This window comes from Lipotes vexillifer, unplaced genomic scaffold (assembly GCF_000442215.2).
Source record: "Lipotes vexillifer unplaced genomic scaffold, Lipotes_vexillifer_v1.1 scaffold422, whole genome shotgun sequence".
In the NCBI taxonomy this organism is placed as follows: domain Eukaryota; kingdom Metazoa; phylum Chordata; class Mammalia; order Artiodactyla; family Lipotidae; genus Lipotes; species Lipotes vexillifer.
Window position 1 is genome coordinate 354719 of NW_006779087.1, and position 20686 is coordinate 375404.

General features: G+C 47.9%; 1 protein-coding gene across 3 annotated transcripts in view; it reads right to left on the reverse strand.

Moving 5' to 3' along the window:
* Positions 1–8886: 8886 nt before the first annotated feature.
* ARF3 (ARF GTPase 3) overlaps positions 8887–20686 on the reverse strand; it is a 17406-nt gene continuing 5606 nt past the window's right edge. The window contains exons 2-5 of one of the 3 annotated variants that reach the window (XM_007452245.1): positions 11286–11525; positions 10360–10470; positions 9999–10123; positions 9048–9432 (exon numbers count right to left, since the gene is read on the reverse strand). In XM_007452245.1, coding sequence (XP_007452307.1) covers positions 9271–9432; positions 9999–10123; positions 10360–10470; positions 11286–11433 — 546 coding nt within the window. In that variant the 5' untranslated portion in view covers positions 11434–11525 and the 3' untranslated portion in view covers positions 9048–9270. Of the gene's footprint in view, positions 9433–9998; positions 10124–10359; positions 10471–11285; positions 11526–20686 lie in introns of those variants that run through there. The other 2 variants (XM_007452246.1, XM_007452247.1) reach the window with 2 other exon arrangements.

A 20686-nucleotide genomic window follows, 5' to 3' on the forward strand; every position in this document is an offset into this window, starting at 1 on the left:
GGCAGGCGGACTCTCAACCACTGAGCCACCAGGGAAGCCCCCTGACAGGTGGATTCTTAACCACTGCGTCACCAGGGAAGCCCCAGGACTTCAGTTTTTTAAAGACTTTTTAAGTTATTTCAGGTGACCCTTCCAATCCCCTTCTGCATGATTTAAGCCCTCACTGCCCACTCCGGCCTTGGGTATCTGGATTCTGCTCCCTCAAGTCATCAGTGAGCTCACAGTCACCATATTTTGTTTTTGTTTTTGCAGTACGCGGGCCTCTCACTGTTGTGGCCTCTCCCGTTGCGGAGCACAGGCTCCGGACACGCAGGCTCAGCAGCCATGGCTCACGGACCCACCCGCTCCGCGGCATGTGGGATCTTCCCGGACCGGGGCACGAACCCGTATCCCCTGCATCGGCAGGCGGACTCCAAACCACTGCGCCACCAGGGAAGGCCAGTCACCATATTTTGGATCACTTCTTAGGCCTTGTCCTCTTAAGCACCTCTCTGGTCCATGGTGCCATTGAGCTCTGACTGCCCTCCTAAGCTCTAGACACCACTGTGTACTGGGGATCTCCACCTGGATGTTTGACCAGCACCTCAAATCAACACACACAATACCGTACGCATTCCTCTTTCTCCTTCCATCCCACCTGCAACAATCTAGACTTCACTTCCAACCTCCTGTTTCTGTTCCTGGTTCTGCTATCAGCACTCTGACTCTCCTCTCACCCCCACATCCAACCAGTCTGCTTTGGATTTTCCCTCCACAGCCTCTCCAGCTCTTTCTTTCCATTCCCACAGCTACCACCCTAATTAAACCTTCATTATTTCTCTTTTGGGTTTTCTCTTCTTTTTTTTAAAAAGCCCCCTCAGCAGGAGGAAATTTCTGGGGGTGATGGAATGCTCTATATCTTGATAGGGATGTGGGTTACATGGGTGTATGCCTGTCAGAACATTGCACTTTATGCAAATTATTCCTCAAATTTTTTAAAAAGGAAAAAAAATCAAACACAAACAGAACTGTATTTCCACATCTCCCTTAAAGTTGGATAAGGCCACGTGACTAAGTTCTGGCCTATAAGACATAAACCAAAGTGTTTGAAATATTGTCCTGGACTTCCAGGGAGGCTGCTTAAAGGAAGTTAATTTAACTAAGCAGTGTGTCGCAGCATTCCACCTCCTCCCCCCCAGTCTCCTCCCCTTCCTTCTTTCTGCTGCCTGGAATACAGATGAGATGAATTACACTCTAGCAGCCACATTAGACCATGAGGCGACCATGAGGATTTAAGTAGGATAGTGAACAAAAAGAAGTCATCAGAGACTGATAACTGTAGAGCCACCATACCAGTCCTGATTGCCTACCACCAGACACCTTTTAACTGAGGTGGAAATGAACTTCTAGGGACTTCCCTGGCAGTCTAGTGGTTAAGACTCTGTGCTTCCACTGCAGGGGGCATGGGTTCAACCCCTGGTTGGGGAACTAAGATCCCACAGGCCGTGCGGTGTGGCCAAAAAATTAAAAATTAAAAAGAAATGAACTTCTATATTGTTAAAACAGAAACAACAAAAGAGTAATAAGCCCCTGAGCCTCAGCCTCTCCCTACTCTAGCCCATTCTGTTCACTGTTGCTATCTGTTCAGCTTCAGTCATGTTACCTAGCTACCCACTAAAAAGCTTGCATGGCTCCACATTGCCCAGTGAATTAAATTCAGACTACCTGATATGCCAATTGAAAGCTTTCATCATCTGGTCTTAACCTGCCTTTCCAAACCTGGCTTTGATTCCATTAAAATGAAAGCCTTTTAAAGACAGGAACCTCATATTTCTCATTTCTATATTCTCATTGCCTAGTATGATGTCTGACACATTTGATGCTTGACAAATGTTTATAAACTGAATCAAATCCCCTTCATGCTCATGGCATCAGATGAACCTGCGTTGTGTGTTTTCATCTCTGTGTGCAGTTCATGCTCTTCCTTCACCTGTCAAGCTCCTTCCAGGCCAAGCTTGAAGATCACCTCCGCTGTTAAGTCCTCATCCCCTTAGCTAGAAGCGACTTCTCTTATTTCGGAACTTCAGGCACACTTGGGGACTTTATTTTCCCTTGTGTTGTGGTTATTTGTGTATTCCCGCTCCTCCCTCCCCCTCTCCTCTAAAGAGCGAGCTCACAGACGGCGAGGACAAGATATCTGGAGTCCCTTAGGTGCTAGCTGCACAATACCCTCCATATAACAGATTCCAGACAAATATGTTTTATTTTGAGTAAAGATTATATACTATGCAGTACTGAGAAACCATTAAAAAGGAAAACCTAACTATACTAATATAGAAAACCTCTAAGACAAACATATATACCTTAAAGTTTAAAAAAAAAAAGGTAAAATAATAGATGTGATGAGCCCCTTTATATTTTAACCCCTCCCCAAATGTGTGTACAGATACATATATTTAGAAAAGGAACTAGAGGATGCACACCAAATAGCTGAGGGTGGTAACCTTTGCGGACAGAGTGAGCAGAGGGGAACAAGTCCTACATGCTGCTCTGAACACTTCTGTATTGTTTGGATCTTTTGCAATAAAAATTATTTTGGTTACAAAGATAAATTCAGAAATTAAAATATTGCATGAATGAACATGAGACACAGCAATCCAAGGCAATGTGTGGGAGGTGTTGAGGGAGTTGTGCTAGCGGTGCTAAAGGAGCCAGGCCAGGAGAAAAACGTCCTTGTGACTAGAGGCCATGGCAGCTTTGCATACCTTAAAGGAAAGTAGTGTTTCTCAACAAGGGAGAAAGGGTATAAAGGCAGAGGGCCAGGTATTTGGGGAAAATGAACCGACCAGTTCGGCTAAAGTAAGGGATTTAGCCAGAAGACCATACCGAGGTAACTGGAGAGAGAAGGGAGAGCTGGTTGTGGAGAGCCTTGAATGGCAGTGGGAACCCACTGGAAGTTTCTGAGCAAAGGGTGACCACGCGCACTGCACTGAGGCATCGGCTGACTGGAATGGTGCCACTGAGGTGGATGGCTACTGTCTTGTCCAGCTCTGAGGCTTTGTTTGGTAGGTAATCTGAATGGGAAGGGGTGAGAGAGGATGGTAGCAGAAAAGGGCAAAACTAAGACAACGTCACCCACAGAGGGCAGCAAAGCCCTCTTGGACCCGGAAGGGACCATGGAGGAAGGAGCTTTCTCCTCTGGATCAAGTTAGGAGGAACCTGAAGGACAGAGAAAAGTGAGATGGTCCTGGGAAAGGCAGGGGAGCAGGCCCAACCCTGACTCAAGGCACAAGTTAATCAGAGGGCCACTCCTGGAGAGGTTTCCACCTTCAAAGGTGTCTGTCAGCAAGTAGGAGAAAACTACCACAGACCCCTGGCTTCGAAGACTCATGGGGCACCCATCATGTCCAGTTCGGTCAAGGGCAATGACGTTTATTCATTCATCAAGGTTCAGTGACTATCATGTGCCAGACAGTAGGCAAGGCACTGCTTTTTAAATGGTTTTAATATGTTTGACAGATTGTTAATAAATAAAAAGCTTGTGAGTCAGCATATACAAATCTGGGTTCAAAATCGAATGGCATGTTTTCAGGAGCATGCATATACCCTGGCTGACTAGATATTTTCCTTTTAGGTATGGTTATGCACTCATAACCAGGAATGAAGCATTACCTCCCTCGCCCACCCTGCCCTTTGGCTGTTCTAGCCAGGGATGTCTCATCCCATCAATGCAAGATCTGGCACAGGCAAGAACAGATTCTCCATCTCCTATTTATTACCTAAAGGCAGTATTCCTATATTCAGAACTCAGAAAAAAGCTAGCATCCAAATCCCTGTGATTCATTGCCCCAAGCTAAGCCCTCCAACCCTTAAAAGGCCTTGTACTCTGTCTTAGGACAGCTCTCAACACTTGTGGGAGGAAGTGCCAGGTAGCCAAGTTCATTCTCAAACCTCCTGCCTGGCCCAGACTCACTGTCCAGACCTCCTCAGAGACAGCTCTCAATGCACCTGGTTTGGAGGAAGAGTCGGGGCAGGAAGGGTGCATGGGCAGAACTGGTCAGCTCTGGGAACAGAGAGCCAGAGTTCCGGCTTGCGAGGCACCCTCTCTACTCCACCACATTCAGCTCAGAAGCCAGCTTTGCTCCTAAGCCAGAGAGAGCCCAGATACTCTCTTCTGCAGCTCATGGCCATAGTGACACAAACAAGGAGACACTTACCTTCAAGGCTTGGTGGTGAACAGTCCTGGCCCAGGTTCCTCACTTCCAGACCTCCAACCACTGCCTTCAGCAGCACCGCGCCCTTTACCACACTCAAGGCTCAGATTTCCTCAGGCCTAACCCTTTCTTCCCTTTGCTCAGGAACTCAGGGTCATCCTTACCCATCCCAGTAATCAGGGCCAGGAAACCTAATTTGAATGAAAAACCTGCAGAGGAAAAAAGGCACCTGGATCCTATGACTCCCCAGTGACCAGCCTGATACTCTAACCTCCAGTTACCAGGCTAGAAAGTAGAAAACTGGACTTTGACCCTTCTACCTCCACACCCTCCTGAACTGGGAAAGAGACTATTCTCGGTAGTATAACTGCCTGCTCAAAGACACCACTCCCTGCTGCGAGCAGCAAGGGGATATCCCCCCTACACACTTACTCCCCGACTCTCACTACCCCACGTGGTACTCTACGCTTATCCCAAGGATTCCAGAGTATCTCAGAAATAGATTCCCTGGTCTCTCCCTCAGTACTGTGGTTTGACTCCATTCTTAGCACATGTCTGGAAACACAGAAGGTATAAAATAAATACCTGTCAGTTTTCTGCTTTGACCAGTCTAGGTACTTGAAACTGGAAATGATGCAGTGACTCCCCGAAGCCTTCAGACCTTATACCTCTAGTCTGAAAAAGTCAGACATACTCACACTCATTCTCCCTGTCACTGCCTCCATCCCACCTGGACCAATCCAAGTACTTCCAATGGCTTTCTCCAGCCTCATTTTAGAAGCTCCCTTGCCCAGATTATCCTGAAGTGGATCCTAGGCCCAGATCCTCTGCCAAGCCATGAATGAAGAGCTATTCGTGTTTCTGGGAAGACAAGGTCGCTGTTTGTCCTAAGAGCTGGATGCTGAACATTTACCTTCCAGGTTAAGTCTCCCTTTCATCTCCCCATGTCCCCCCCAACCCCAAAAGATGGAAGGTTTAAGAAAAAGCCACAAGAGAGCTCCCTCCACCTCCTTCCTGGCATCCTAGACTGCCTACTGAGGGACAGAGGGACTAGGTCATCCTCTTCCCCAAGTTGTCAGGGGTCGAAAGACCCCCACTGGCCTGCCATCCAGCTAAAGTCCTCTCCATTATCATGATCTTATGCGAGGTTGTAGCTCTAGAAGTTATCTATTTATTAGTACACAAATAACGTGCTTGGGAAAGTGCTCCTAACTTATCAGTCACCTCGGTCACCAAGCAGGACTTCTGAGGAGCCTAGAAGCAGGAAAGCATCATCTGATTTTGAGCGGCAAGTGGGTAGTGTTCAAAGCTTAAGAGGTTAATAAAGTGATGTCTGGTTGGAGCAGTTTAAGGGTTTCATAAGGGCAGAAGCACTGGTCCTTGAGGGTGATGGCTTATTTTAATAGCAAGAGAGGGGCTGAAAAGGAGAATTACCAGGGGAGGCAGCAGGGAGGTAACTGAATACAAATGATATACTTCACACTGGAACTTGCGGCTCTCAGACCTATTATATGCCTAAATCCTGTCCCTTTCCCATATCATCGGGTTGGGAAGACCTCTGTCCTCAAAGCTGAAGAAAGTGGTAAGAGTCGGGAAGACCTGCCGGGCTCACCCAGACCTCACCCCACCCCCACCCCTTTCTTCGCCTGAGTAATAGCAGGAGAGGAACACAGCAGTGGTGGGAGTGGGATGGGAGGACAGAGGCTTGTCTTTTGCCTCGAAACATTATCTCTGGATGAGGCTTGGCTTCCTGACAATGGGGAACCACACACCTAAAGCAGAGGTGACGCAGGGCCATCGGCTGTCAGGAGGATCAAGTTCATTATACTACCCAGACCTCTACCCTTCACGCTTACTCACTGCCAAAATCCAGAACTAGATGGGTGAGCAGACTCCAGTCTATGGGTGAGGGGACCCTGTTCCAGCTAGAAGCACCTGATGTGCAGGCCTGGGGAGATCTGAGAGTGGAGGCAGTGTGGGGCACTCCAAATTCAGGGCCCTCTAGCTAACGAAGTCCCTAATGTCTACTAAAAGGTGATAAATATGGCTAAGTTCAGGGTTAAACCCTTTACAACTAGAAAGGCAAAGTCACGAAGCCCTCACACTCCGGGGCCCAATTCATTTAAGCTCCCTTTTGGGGTACGATGGGGAATAGTAAGCAGTGTGGAGATGAACCTAAGTTCCTCTATAACCTCACTCTCCCCAGTCAAGCGTACGCTTTACCCCGCTGCTGAGAGAAAGAGCAGTCTGGAGAGCGGGACCAGAAGCAGAAAGTACCCTCACCATTAAACACTGTCCCATGGCTGCTGCCCATCAAGGATGAAGATCTGCTCCAGAGCTGCATAAAACAAGTTTAATTTCCAACCAGGGTCACAGTCATCGCGTATCCCACATTTTGAGCAAGGAGAGAGAAGGGGAGTTATTAAACATATACAGTCTACATTCCAGAGGAGGAAAAAAGAAGAGAAAAACCAGTTCAGAACTGCAGTTACCACTGTAACACCACAAACTTCTAGGGGGGAATTTAGGGGAAATCCCCAGGGAGAAGAAAGGCTGGAACAAAGGAAAGCAAACAATTAAACCTACCAGAGGAGAGTGGGGGAGGGAGTGGGCAGAAATGGAATGAAACACCCAACCCCAAAAGAGCTTTCAGGTGAATGGGAATGTAGAAAGGGCCACCCCTGCCAAAGGCCTAGCAGCCTGGGATACTACCAAGATCACTTACTGCCCCCTGCTGGAAAGATCCCCAAGCAGCACTTACATAACCTCTAAGGCTGCTTCCTAACACCCTCAGCCCCACTAGTCCCTGAAGCCCCCCCAAACCAAGGTGGAGGTGGGTCTAAAATGAGAAAAACCCATTTGGGACTGGCATCTACCTAGGCAAGGTCAGTGAGGGCGTGAGGCAGGAGAGGAGGCAAAGTCCTCACCAACCACAAAGGTACAGAGTGAAGAATCCTAAGTAGGAAAGAACCAAGGAAAGGGGAGACAAATAGGCAACAGCAGTGACTAAGTTGAGAAGGCAAAGGAAAGGGTTCAGGGAGGGAGAGGCAACAGGGGCAGGAGCAAAAAAAATCTGGCAAAATAGAGACAGAGGCAAAGAAAAAGTGTGGCGGGAAGCATCTGTGGGGTCAGGGGAATGAGTGCATGTTAAAATGAGACAGAAGCTCCAGCACCCCCCTCCCCCCACCAAACACACATACACACGCATACACACATACAAGGCCTAGAGAGCAAGAGACCTGCATACACCCGCTGCACGTTGGGTAAGTAACACATCACTAAGGAGCTGGCACTGAGGGAGACACCCCTGGAACCTCTCTTTCACAGTTCAGTCTGGGGTGGGGTGGGGGGTATTGATCCTCCTGCTGTAGACAAAGGTGACAGGAAGCCTAGTCCCATGGGGTGGGGCTTGGGACAGCCCTTCTGGGAAGGGGTCCCCCAGCCACGCTGTGGAGGCCCTGGGCCCTGACGTTAGCAGAAAGGTTACGGGCGGCTGTCGGAGCTCAGGGCGCAGCCAGCACACACAGGAGCCCACAGAAAAGCCACGGCTTCACAGAAACCGCAGAAGTCAGGACCCAGGCCAGGATCTCAGGGACAAGCGCCTCCTGTAGACAGAGACATAGTAGCAGCAGCTTCTGAACAACTACATAATAATGAAGGGAGGACTCTGAAGACCGCCGCATCCCACCAGCACCAACAACCACTTCAGAGTCCTATTCCCGCCATTCCAACGCCCAGACCCATTTATGGGAAGTGGGTGAAGAGGGCAGGGAAAAGCTGTTGGGATGGAGAGAGGGGACAGCAGGATGGTCTGAGGGTCTGGAAACAAAATTTTCACCCTTCAGCACATCCTGGACTAGAGAGAACTGGAGAACAGGGGGATTGATACTGAGGTCTGCTATGTCACCCCCACTCCCCGCTCCTCATTAAACCAGCCAGCCAGCTCTGGTCAGACCAGCACAACTACCAGGGTGAGGAAGCTTCTGACAAAGGACAGATGAACCACCCAGCCCCAAGATCAGAAGATGGGGGGATAGGAAGGCAGGAATAGGATTGATTTGTGTATCACCTTCTCCTAATAACAAAAGAGGATGAAGATGGAAAACCTGAGCCCCTCTCCCCAGTGCCCTGGGTCCCAAATACACCCCATGGTCTTGCTACCTATCCCCACCTCCCACCTAAAGCTCCTGAGGAACAGATTTAAGGATGAGGGGGAGGATCGGCTGAACACTCTGAGCTGGTAAGAGTGAGTGGGTTCCTCTTCTCTCCTTCCCACTAAAAGGCAGGGCAGAATGGCATCTCCTTGGGAACAGTCATCTAGAGATAAATGCCACCCCCCTGCCCTAAGCGGGGTGGAGCGGGATAAAGGAAGATGGTGGCGGAAAGCCCATCATCTGTCCTATCATCCAGGAAAACACCTACCTGCAGAGGAGAGGAACCAGTGCAGGACTGGGGCAGCCTTCCCTCCCCCTCCTTCCCTTTATCTCACCAACATGGGAGGGGAAGATGATAGGCGAGAGTGGGCAGTGTGCTGGCTCCAAGCCCTGAGCTGCACTCCACCCTCCACCTGCTCCTTGGCCCCCGTTATATATCTCTCTATACAGGTATATACACGCGCACACATGCACGCACACAAAGAGAGGCCCGTGCAATTTCCATGTAGAACAGGGGGAGAGCGGCAAAGGAAAGGAAGACGGGGAGCAGGAGAGGGGCCTATGGGGAGAGAGAAGGGACTCAGATGCCAAGAGCACACCAACCGGAGCCAAACGAAGCAAACTGGAGAGAATACCCCATCCCACCTCCCAACCCCAGAGCTTGGGGAGGGGGGCACCCCATGAAACCATAACAACCTTGTTTTTGTTTTAAATCCGGTAAATTGGAATGATTCATCATTACGACAGCAACTGGGGACTGGTCATGGGTGGGGGAGGGGAGGGAAGGAGAGGCAGGGCTCTTGTCGGGCATGCGGACATGATACCCAGGGCCCTGGCCACACGGGCAACAGGAAGGAAAGGGCAGGGCTGGGGCAGGGAGACAGTAAGGGTAGGTGGGGTGGTCGGACAGGGCTGTCTGGCTCTCACTTCTTGTTTTTGAGCTGATTGGCCAGCCAGTCCAGGCCTTCGTACAGCCCGTCCCCGCTGGTGGCACAGGTGGCCTGAATGTACCAGTTGCGGTGACGCAGGGAATGCAGGCCCAGCTTGTCTGTGATCTCAGCAGCGTTCATAGCATTAGGCAAATCCTGGAGCACAAGGGAGACACACAAAAAGGAGCTTCAGGATCTTTCGAAGGCTTCTAGAGCAACCATCTACCAAAGACTTGTAGACTAGCACCCTCTCCTCCTCCTTCAGTGTAGGAACCCAGAGCAAGATCCTAAAGAACTACTTTGGATTTAATCATCCTAGAACTCCGGATCCAAGGCACTAAAGATCATTCCACTGAGGAGGCGGAAACCAAATATGGGTTGGCAGGGAAGTGGAGATGTGATTCAGACTGGGCGTACAATCAGGTCTGTCTGACCATAAGAGTGAGGGTAGTTCCACCAAAGTAGACAATAGGTAAGATAAAAGAGGGACAGGAGGTGAGGGATCTACCGCACCAGTCCCTCTGGACAGAAATGTTGCTAATTAAAGCTGGGATGGGGTGGGGACAGGAAGAAGAGCATAAAGAAGCCAACTAATCATATTTCCCACACTTTCAAAATTGAGAGCATAGTCATGGGGCTTCCCACACAATGGGCCCCAAGACCCCACGATTTCCACGGCCAGGCTGCCCTCTCTCAAACCCAGGGGTAGGGAGATGTCACACCTGCTTGTTTGCAAAGACAAGGAGCACAGCATCCCGGAGCTCATCCTCTGCCAGCATCCTCATCAGCTCCTCCCGGGCCTCATTTACTCGCTCCCGATCATTGCTGTCGACCACAAATATCAACCCTAGGGAGGCAGAACATGGGCTGCACAGAGACGACAGATCAACTCCCCTCCCCCACCATCAAAAGATAACACCCTCCTTATACCCTCCAAATATCTGCTCCCTTTTCTCCTTGTCTCTCACCCCTAGGAACTGCAGCAGGGCAAAAGCTGGTTACCGATAACCAAGAACAATAGCCATACTCTCTGCTCACACCCAACCAACCCATGTCAGTCCGTGGGCAGTTCACAAGCCCTACCTTGGGTGTTCTGGAAGTAGTGTCTCCAGAGAGGCCGAATCTTGTCCTGGCCACCCACATCCCAAACTGTGAAGCTGATGTTCTTGTACTCCACTGTCTCCACGTTGAACCCTTTGGCAAAAACAGACAATGGTCACTTGGCCTGAAACACCAGGCCTGCAAACGATGCCCCAGTAGGTTGTTTGTTTCCCCCAGCCATGGCCATGCCCTAGCAAGGGAAAGAAAGCTAAGGCTTCCTCAGACCTGGTGTTCCTTGACTTAGTGGTGTAAAGGCCAAAAAGAAAGCCTACGAGAAGTGGAAGAGGACGAAGAGGGCCAGTCGGGAAGTTCACAATCACCTGGGTGAGATAACCTTCCCCGTTCGTTCTCTCAGTTTTTGACTCTCCCTCCTGCAAAAGAAATGATCAGCCCCACTCCTGTACCTTGGCTACCAGAGTCTGCCTCAGCTAAGAAGTGGGGCCTGTGAGGCAGAGTGAAGAACAAGAAGTGAGCTATAGTCCTGGAGCCCCAAATACAGAACCAGCCGCTGATGATGATCTGGAGCCGCCTTTACAAGGCAAATGTTCTCTCTCCTGCAGACAGGTCTTAACCTGGATCAGGGCCACCAAGGATCTAAACTGAAGCAATTCCAGGCCTCTGGCAGGAACATTAAAGCCCTTCACCTGCTTTTCAAACAACAGAGAACAAACCAGCTCAGTGCCTGAGGGCCACTGTCAGGTGCCAGGCTGAAGTTCCCGCATTAGAGAGGGTCAGGGTAGATAGGCAAACAGCAGCCCCAGCACCTGCTAGTAAGCTAAATAACCATTCTTCCCTGAACCCCACAAACTGCAAGGACTTGCCTGGTGGCCAGGTGGGGGATCTAGGAATAGGCCCCCTGTCTGGCTCAGCAGTTGGCATGAAAGCCTACATCCAAGCTGTGCCCTTACCAATGGTGGGGATGGTGGTGACGATCTCGCCCAGTTTTAGCTTGTACAGGATGGTGGTCTTTCCTGCGGCATCCAGGCCCACCATCAGGATGCGCATCTCCTTCTTCCCAATCAGGCTCTTGAGAAGGTTTCCAAAGATATTACCCATGATCACAGCAGCCGCCTTCTGAGGGCAGGAGGGCGCAGTGAGGGCAGTGGCAGTCTGGTTTTGGCTTGGTCCCTGGTATGGAGGACTTGATCCTAGGCAAAGAAATGCCAACTTATTACCACCATCTGCTTGTCAGGATTTCACATTAATGGCACTGGCTAAAGTCATGGCTGGAGTTCCTTCATGACAAACTGAGAGCCTGAGGGTACTAAGAAGATCAAGGCCCACTCAGACACATCCTAAGCCTTTGGGAGCAGAGATAAAGCAGTGAACATTCAGGACCCCTGTTTCTGCCAGTAATCCACCCATGTGACTTTGGATGAGTTATTTCACCTGTCCTTATCTGCACCTGTAAATGGAGGGGGTTGAACTAGATGATTTCTAAAGTCCCTTCAGTCCTGAAATTCTACTCTATACCCCAAGGCATTGGGAGACCATTAATGCCTCTCCCTCCCCCAACCTTACCCTGAGACTTCTGCAAAGGGTGGGAGAGGAGGGAGTGGAATGAGGAGTGGCTCTTTGTGACTCCTAACGAGGTTCAGGCTTGCCAGGTTCCCAAGGTTTATGCTCTCAGCTCTAATCAAGACACTCTGCTCTTCCCTTCCTATATTTCTGCACCTTCCTTCTACACACCAAAATTAATGAGGAAGAAATAAGAAAGCAGCACTCCTAAAAGAGGCTGATCTTTTCCACTCTGTGAAATGCCAGCTGCTAACGTCATACCCTGTTCATACAACAGTGCACTGAGAGCTGCGAGATGGGGTAGCGAGAGGCTGCCCCTCATTCCTCAGCCACATAGGTCCTAGGCTCGCCGTGGCCCGTCCCAGGACAGCTGCTCCACATGGCCACCTGCAATGAGGCAGTCAGCTCATCCTCTGCTTCTGCTCTAACCCCCTTCAGTCTATTCTCCACAGAGCAGCCAGACTGATTTTAAAGCCAAAACCAGGTCATGTTGATCCTCTATTCAAAACCCTCTCTGGGCTTCATAGCTCCTTTTCAGTAAAGCCCAAAGCCATACCATGGCCTATAAAGTCCAGCACAATCTGCATTCCCGTTTCTCTCATCAGATCTCCTACTCTCCCCTGTGTATACTCCACTTCAGTTCCCCAATACTTTCCTGCCTCAAAGCTTTTGTCCTTGCTATTCACTCTGCCTGGAACGCTCCTCTCCCAGACCACCTTCAGGGAGCACTCCCTCACTTCTTTCGGGCATCTGCTCGACCATCACTTTATCAAAGAGGCCTTCCATAACCACCTATAACACACACACACACCACTCTCTACACCATTTATCCCACTTTATTTTTCTTCATAGCATTTATCACCATCTCACACGTTACGTATTTGTTTCCTGCTGTACTGTTTTTCTCCTCCTACTGTAATGTCAGCTCCTTATCTATTTTGCTCCCTGCTGTGTTCCCTACCTTGACTAGTACCTGGCACACAGTAGCTGAATAACTGAACTAACTCCCAGGTCTCTACTGACCTGACTAGCAGTTCACTCAGGTTAGACATTTCTGCCTGCTACATAATAGGGAAAGGTGAAGGGAGCAGTTAGAACACTACAGAAATACAAAATGCCTATCTGCCCACCCCATCCACTGCCCCCGACAGACAGAATCAGAGTCATTCATTCCCTCTCTTCTTCCCTCCCTTCTCTATGGCTCAGGACAGCCACAGAAATGAATCTTTGAAACAACAATGAAACAGGGGTTCAGAATCACCCGTGCCAGCCAGTTCTCTGGGCCTGCGGGAGACAGGCATCAGTGGGCAGCTTATTCAGCAATCACCATATGCCAGCGGCTGGCGTTCTCTACAGAGTCTAGGAACCAGAGATAAACACACGCACACCCCAAACCCAGTAGGCGAAAGAACAGGTTAAGACAGAGTGCACCCAAACCCAAGAATGTGAAAGGTGGATGGGGAGGAATCCTATTTACAAGCTAAAGCATGGCGGGGTTTGGTGGGAGTTTAGTTGTTTTTTCAAAAACGATTTCAGGTTTGTTTGTTTCCTACTCTCCTCAGTTTGCAGCGAATTCCAGACCAGTACAAAGGAGCCAGATCAACAGCTCCTGGAGACCAAAGTACTAGTTTGTCCAGAAAACAGAAACAGTGAGTGCTTATGGAGTGTTTCATCTTCAAAGACCTCCCCAGACATCCACTAATGAGCCAGGCGTGGTGCTCCGGGTGCTCCGCAGATGAGCCCTGCCCCTGACCCAGAGCGCTCACACCCCAGGGGGAGGGCCTGGCTCAACTTTGGCCTCAACTTCGGTCTCAAAGTCGCCCACTAGCCATCCTCCCTGCTCATCCTGCCTCAACCACCCAGGCAGACAGATTCCCGAGGATTCCTGAGGCAGGAGGGGACACCTGCCCAGCTAATAAGATCAGATCCCACTAACCTTGGTAATTTGTGGTAGACAGACTTCTGGTTCCGCTGCCATCACTTCCAGAAATTTAGACCTTCCCCAAGTCTTCCTAGTTTTTATCTTGTCTCCAGTTCAGGTGTCATTTCCTTCAGCTCCAGATGATACTCTGCTTTAAAGCTTAAGTAACAGGCTTTGGCCCAGATTCTGAATTGAATTTATACCATACATTTATCTTGCTTTCCTTCATGACTGGAACTGTTGCTGGCTAAATGATTACCAACTGTGAGTCGAGCAGTGGCTGAAAGATATCCCTTGCCCCAGAACATGCATACACTGTCCTTTGGTCTGCTCCTTTGCTAAGCTCTCATGCTAAAGTCTTGGTTCAAAATCTGAATCCAGTGTTAACACTTATTTCTATTTTCTGGCATGCTACATAAAGCACCCTGAATTATCTGAACCACTCAAGTGGCACTACGTTATGGAGCTTTTTCTTCTTTTGTAAGTCTGTATATTTACCGTCTCCCCAAGTTAACTGTGTACTCACCATGGGCAAGGACTATGCCTTTTATTTATTTGGGATCTTTCCTTGCTCCCAATGCCAAGCCCACTGTAGGAGTTCAATCAAGCACACTAGCTAATTTTAGCCTCATCTGAGGAGGTCCTTATATCATTTCTTCTGTCCTAGCAGTTATCTCCGTGTAGTGCACAGATGGTTGCTTAGCTTTCCTGTCAATTCTTGGCCATTTTCCACATATACTGACCCCAAGACTGGTTTGGGAAAGCCATGAAAGGATCAGAAGACTAAAACTGGTAAAATTTTCTCTTGCCATTTAATACTCAGTGGGGCTGATAGATAACTAACAAAATATTCAAGTAGTTACCATGTGTCCCCCATGGCAGCCCAAAGCCTTGAAATTAATGGACATTACAACTCTTCTTTAACATAATCAGGAGGTTGACTCAGATGAACATTCCAAAGCGGGTGCTGGCTTTCTTGTCTTGGCTTTCCCTGTCCCTGCCTGTTTCCAGATAGCATACTGCCCCTACCATCAGGATGGTGGCAACTTTCAGCTTTGTGCCATGAATACAAATCTATGGCTATATAGCCAATTCTCACTTTCACCATAATGCATTCCTAGAGAAAGCTCTGGGAAGCAGATGGCAAACAAACAAACAAAGCCTGGATTGTATCCCTATGTACTGTACTACCTATAGTCATTCTCTTTTGCCACAGATGGCACTCCTGTGTCAAGAGGGCAAAATACCAGGGTTCTATGGGCTGGCAGAAACAGGAAGCAGTTAAAACTAAAGGTGAGTGGCTCAAGATGAAAAATGGAATATAGTAATATCTCTATTAACAAAGAGTATGTCTCAACATTCTATTTTACAGTTACAAACTTTGTTATCTCCTCCGTGTGCGACACTGCAGGAGTTCAACCAAGCACATTGGCTGATTTAAGCCTCACCTGAGGATGTCCTCACTGACAATCACTTACTGCCCCCAATCCCTCTCTCCCACCCTCCAGGAGGGGCAGGCCATTGCTGTCACTGACTGTTCCAGTTAATCTGGACTTGAGGCATGCCTGCTTCACCCTCCAGGGGATTCTGAGAGTCACAGCTCAGTCTGCCACACACACTGCCCACTCCTGACGCAGGCATGTGTCTTGAGACACCCTGACGGGACTCCTGATCCAGCACCTCCTCTTCAGGCTGCATGGGCCCAGGGAAAGGACGACCAGAGCCTCCCAAATCCTGTGCTGCCCAGGCAGGGTGCACTAAACTGCAGGGTGCAGCTTTATTCCCAAACAATCTTCAAATTGAGAGATCACTAATAGAATCTCTATTAGACGCTATTTTTAGCACAGCCAATGGAGCAGACCAAAAAATTTAAGAAAACCAAAGCAGGGTCTGCCTGTATTTAGTTTCCTTAGTGCAGCTGGCTTGTGACCTCTGTAAACTTTCCGAATTTTTGCCTCAAGAGCACTGTAATCAGCACACAAGAACTCCTAGATTAGTATCTCAATGAATTCTATTAGGCTCAAAGATTTCCCAAAGCCAAGAAACAGCTTCTGATGCCAGCTTCCATCCATTCATTAAACATTTATTGAGTATAATGAACCAGGGATACAGAGGAAGACAGTTTCTGCCTTCATGAAACTCAGTCAATGGGAGAGAAAGACCAGGAAACAGAGGATTACTGTGTGAAGATAAGAGTGGGATAAGCACATAGTTTTATGGGGGACAGAAAGCGGGAGCAGTTAATCAAGACTAGAGGATAAAGGACGATTCCCAGACATGATTCTCAGGTCACACCTGAGCTGACTCTTAAAGGAAGAATAGGAAATAATCAGACACTAAGGAATAGGGAAGGTGGGAGAGGGAACAGAGTGTGCACAGGCACAAAGACTTGAGTTAGAGAGGGCATTTATTAGACAAATCCAGGTGCAACTGGGAGGTCGTTTATGTGGATGCAGCATGGTGAGTAAAAGGAAGGGATGAGGCTGGAGAGAGAAGCAGGAGCTACATCATGAAGGGTCTTAAAGGTCATACTGAGTAACATGATCAGATACGTGCTTTAGAGACCATCCTGGGCTTCCCTGGTGGCGCAGTGGTTAAGAATCTGCCTGCCAATGCGGGGGGCACGGGTTCAAGCTCTAGCCTGGGAAGATCCCACATGCCGCGGAGCAACTAAGCCCGTGGGCCACAACTACTGAGCCTGTGCTCTAGAGCCCGCGAGCCACAACTACTGAAGCCCGCGCACCTAGAGCCCGTGCTCCGCAACAAGAGAAGCCACTGCAATGAGAAGCCCACGCACCACAATGAACAGTAGCTCCCACTCGGCACAACCAGAGAAAGCCCGCGCACAGCAACGAAGACCCAACGCAGCCAAAATTTAAAACTAAAAAATAAATAAAGATCATCCTGGGGCTTCCCTGGTGGCGCAGTGGTTAAGAATCCACCTGCCAATGCAGGGGACACGAGCCCTGGTCCGGGAAGATCCCACATGCCACGGAGCAACTAAGCCCGTGCGCCACAACTACGGAGCCTGAGTTATAGACCCTGCGAGCCACAACTACTGAGCCCGCGAGCCAAAACTACTGAAGCCCGCACGGCTAGAGCCCGTGCTCCGCAACAAGAGAAGCCACTGTAATGAGAAGCCGGCACACTGCAACGAAGAGTAGCCCCCGCTCGCCGCAACTAGAAAAAGCCCGCGTGCAGCAACAAAGACCCAACTCAGCCATAAATAAATAAATAAATAAACAAACCAATAAATAAAAGACCATTCTGACAGCAGTTTAGGGAATAAGTTAAAAGGGGGAAAGACTGGAAGCATAGAGACCACTTGGGAGGTACAGTAATACAGATAAGAAAAGTTCTGAAACAGAGGTGGCAATAGAGAGGACAGGACAGATTTGAAACAACAAAATAGTAAAATCCACAGGATTTAATGGCTAATTAAACGTAGGAAGGAAGAGGAGAAGAGTCAAAGATGATTCCCAGGTTTCTGGCCTGTGTGATCCAGTGGCAATTCTTTAGGCAGAAGACATAAGAGGAACAGATCTGAGAGTGAAGATGTTTGTTTTTAGATTAATGTGAATTTTGAGGTGCTAAGGTATGTAGCTCAGGAGAAAAGTCTGGTCTGGGTATATGGAATCATCTGCATAGATAGTAACTGAAGCCCCAAGAGGAACCAAGATGATCCAGTATGGCAGCAGTTACTGGCTGCCTACCAACAGCCACCTTCCCCTTCTTTCTTCTAACAGAACCCCTACTTTGTTCAGATGTTGGCAGGGAGTGGGTATGAACTACCCCTCGCCAGCCCTAGGGTATGAAAACTGATCAGCTGAAGGGATGTGGGCATTCCATTTCTCTTGCCCGTGACTGAGTCACGAATGGTTAGGCACTAATTCTGGGCAATAAAGATGTAAGGAAAGTCTGCTGGGAGTATCTGGGAAAGTCTTCCTCAATCTTAAAAAAGAACATATGTCAATGCTCTCTTGTCCAGCCTCTGGATGTTAATGTAGAAGGGTGAGACGCTGGAGTATCTTGGGTACATGAAGGGACAGACATAAGAACACTAGGATATCAGAGCAGAAAAACTGAGAAAACTTGGGTCCTTAATAGCACTGTCAAGTTCCTGGACTAAAAAAATAAATAAAAAGTTATGTGGCAGCCTGGAAGGGAGGGGAGTTTGGAGAATGGATACATGTATATGCATGGCTGAGTCACTTTGCTGTGCACCTGAAACACAGCAACGATTAACACTGAAATTAACGATTAACCTGCAACGGTTAACATTGTTAATCGGCTATACTCCGATATAAAATAAAAAGTTAAAAAAAAAATAAGTGTTCTACCCCTGGACTACTTCTGTGTGTGGTAGAATATACATAACATAAAATTTACCATTTTAACCATTTTTAAGTGTACAGTTCAGTGGCATTAAGTACACTCACACTATTGTACAACCATCACCGCCATGCATCTCCAGAATTTTTCATCTTCCCAAACTGAAACTCTGTACCTATTAGACAATAACCCCCCTCTCCAGCCCCTGGAAACAACGACTACTTTCTGTTTCTGAATTTGACTCTTCTAGGTATCTCATAAATGTGGAATCAAACAATATTTGTCCTTTTGTGTCTGGCTTATGTCACCTAGGCTTCTTGCTGTATGTTTAATAAATCCTTTGATTGTTTGAGCCACAGGTGTGTCTTGATTGATATATCTAGGGAGAGCTTGTACAGTGAGACAGGAGAAAAGGCCAAAGTCAGAAACCTAGGGCACATCAACATTTAAAGCGGTGGGCAAGAAAGAAGGCCAGGAAAGAGAGTAGGAAGCAACCAAAAGGGTAGAAAGGAAATCAAGAGAGTGAGACATCAGAGACACCAATGAGGAAAGAACATTACAAAAAAAAAAAAGGAGGGTCAAAGCCTGTAGAAAGGTCAAATTAAGATAAGGCCTGAAAAATACCTACTGAACTTAACTACTAGGCAATCAGTGATGACCTTGTTATAAATTAGAACATATCTAACTAAAATTAGCCTCCATTTAACTCAACTAGCAGCATTTAGGCTCAAGCCAGAATCCTACGCCAGTTTCCCTTCTAGTCTGAGAGGAAGACTCCAGTACAGGATGACCTGAAGGAGGCCACAACACCAAGTGAAGAAGGATTCTAAATTGCCCTGATAAAGACCCAAACACCGAGAAAGGGCATGGCTTTTCCTACAGACAAGCCTCAGCAAGTGAGTCAGGGCAGAGCATTAAGTCTGTTTCAGAATACATGACTTCGCTAGATAAAACAGTGACCGGATAAAAACTAGACTCATTTGTTTCCCTGGAACATTCTGTGGCACTACCCTCTCACCAAAGCTTTCAGCTTGCCCTATTCTTAGAACCTGACCAGTTTACAACTGCACCATCTCCTGATATTTGAATGGCTGCTCCAATGCCCACATCGATAGCCTTGGATATCCAGAACACTGTACTTTCCTAATTACAAAATCACTTAAATTCCATGAGTAATCAGCCTAAAGCCCTAGTAAATCTTTGCCCCAATCTGGTCCCACTATGCAGGTCAAGATGGAATTGCCAATCTTAAAATTTGTATGGAGACACAAAAGACCCCGAACAGCCAAAGCAGTCTTGAGGGAAAAAAACCAAGCTGGAGGAATCAGACTCCCTGACTTCAGACTATGCTACAAAGCTACAGTAATCAAGACAATATGATACTGGCACAAAAACAGAAATATAGATCAATAGAACAAGACAGAAAGCCCAGAGATAAACCCACGCACCTATGGTCAGCTAATCTATGACAAAGGAGGCAAGGATATACAATGGAGAAAAGACAGTCTCTTCAATAAGTGGTGCTGGGAAAACTGGACAGCTACATGTAAAAGAATGAAATTAGAACACTCCCTAACACCATACACAAAAATAAACTCAAAATGGATTAGAGGGGCTTCCCTGGTGGCGCAGTGGTTGAGAGTCCGCCTGCCGATGCAGGGGACACGGGTGCGTGCCCCGGTAGATCCCACATGCCGCGGAGCGGCTGGGCCCGTGAGCCATGGCCGCTGAGCCTGCGCGTCCGGAGCCTGTGCTCCGAAACGGGAGAGGCCACAACAGTGAGAGGCCCTCGTACCATACCGCAAGAAACAGAAACAAAAACAAACAAACAAAAAAATGGATTAGAGACCTAAATGTAAGACCAGACACTATAAAACTCTTAGAGAAAAACATAGGAAGAAGATTCTTTGACATAAACCACAGCAAGATCTTTTTTGACCCACCTCCTAGAGTAATGGAAATAAAAACAAAAATAAACAAGTGGGACCTAATGAAACTTCAAAGCTTTTGCACAGCAAAGGAAACCATAAACAAGATGAAAAGACAACCCTCAGAATGGGAGAAAATATTTGCAAATGAATCAACGGACAAAGGATTAATCTCCCAAATATATAAACAGCTCATGCAGCTCAATATTAAAAAAAACAAATAACCCAATCCAAAAATGGGCAGAAGACCTAAATAGACATTTCTCCAAAGAAGACATACAGATGGCCAAGAAGCACATGAAAAGCTACTCAACATCACTAAGTATTAGAGAAATGCCAATCAAAACTACAATGAGGTATCACCTCACACCAGTTAGAATGGGCATCATCAGAAAATCTACAAACAACTAATGCTGGAGAGGGTGTGGAGAAAAGGGAACCCTCTTGCACTGTTGGTGGGAATGTAAATTGATACAGCCACTATGGAGAACAGTATGGAGGTTCCTTAAAAAACTAAAACTGGAATTACCATATGACCCAGCAATCCCACTACTGGGCATATACCCAGAGAAAACCGTAATTCAAAAAGAGTCATGTACCACAATGTTCA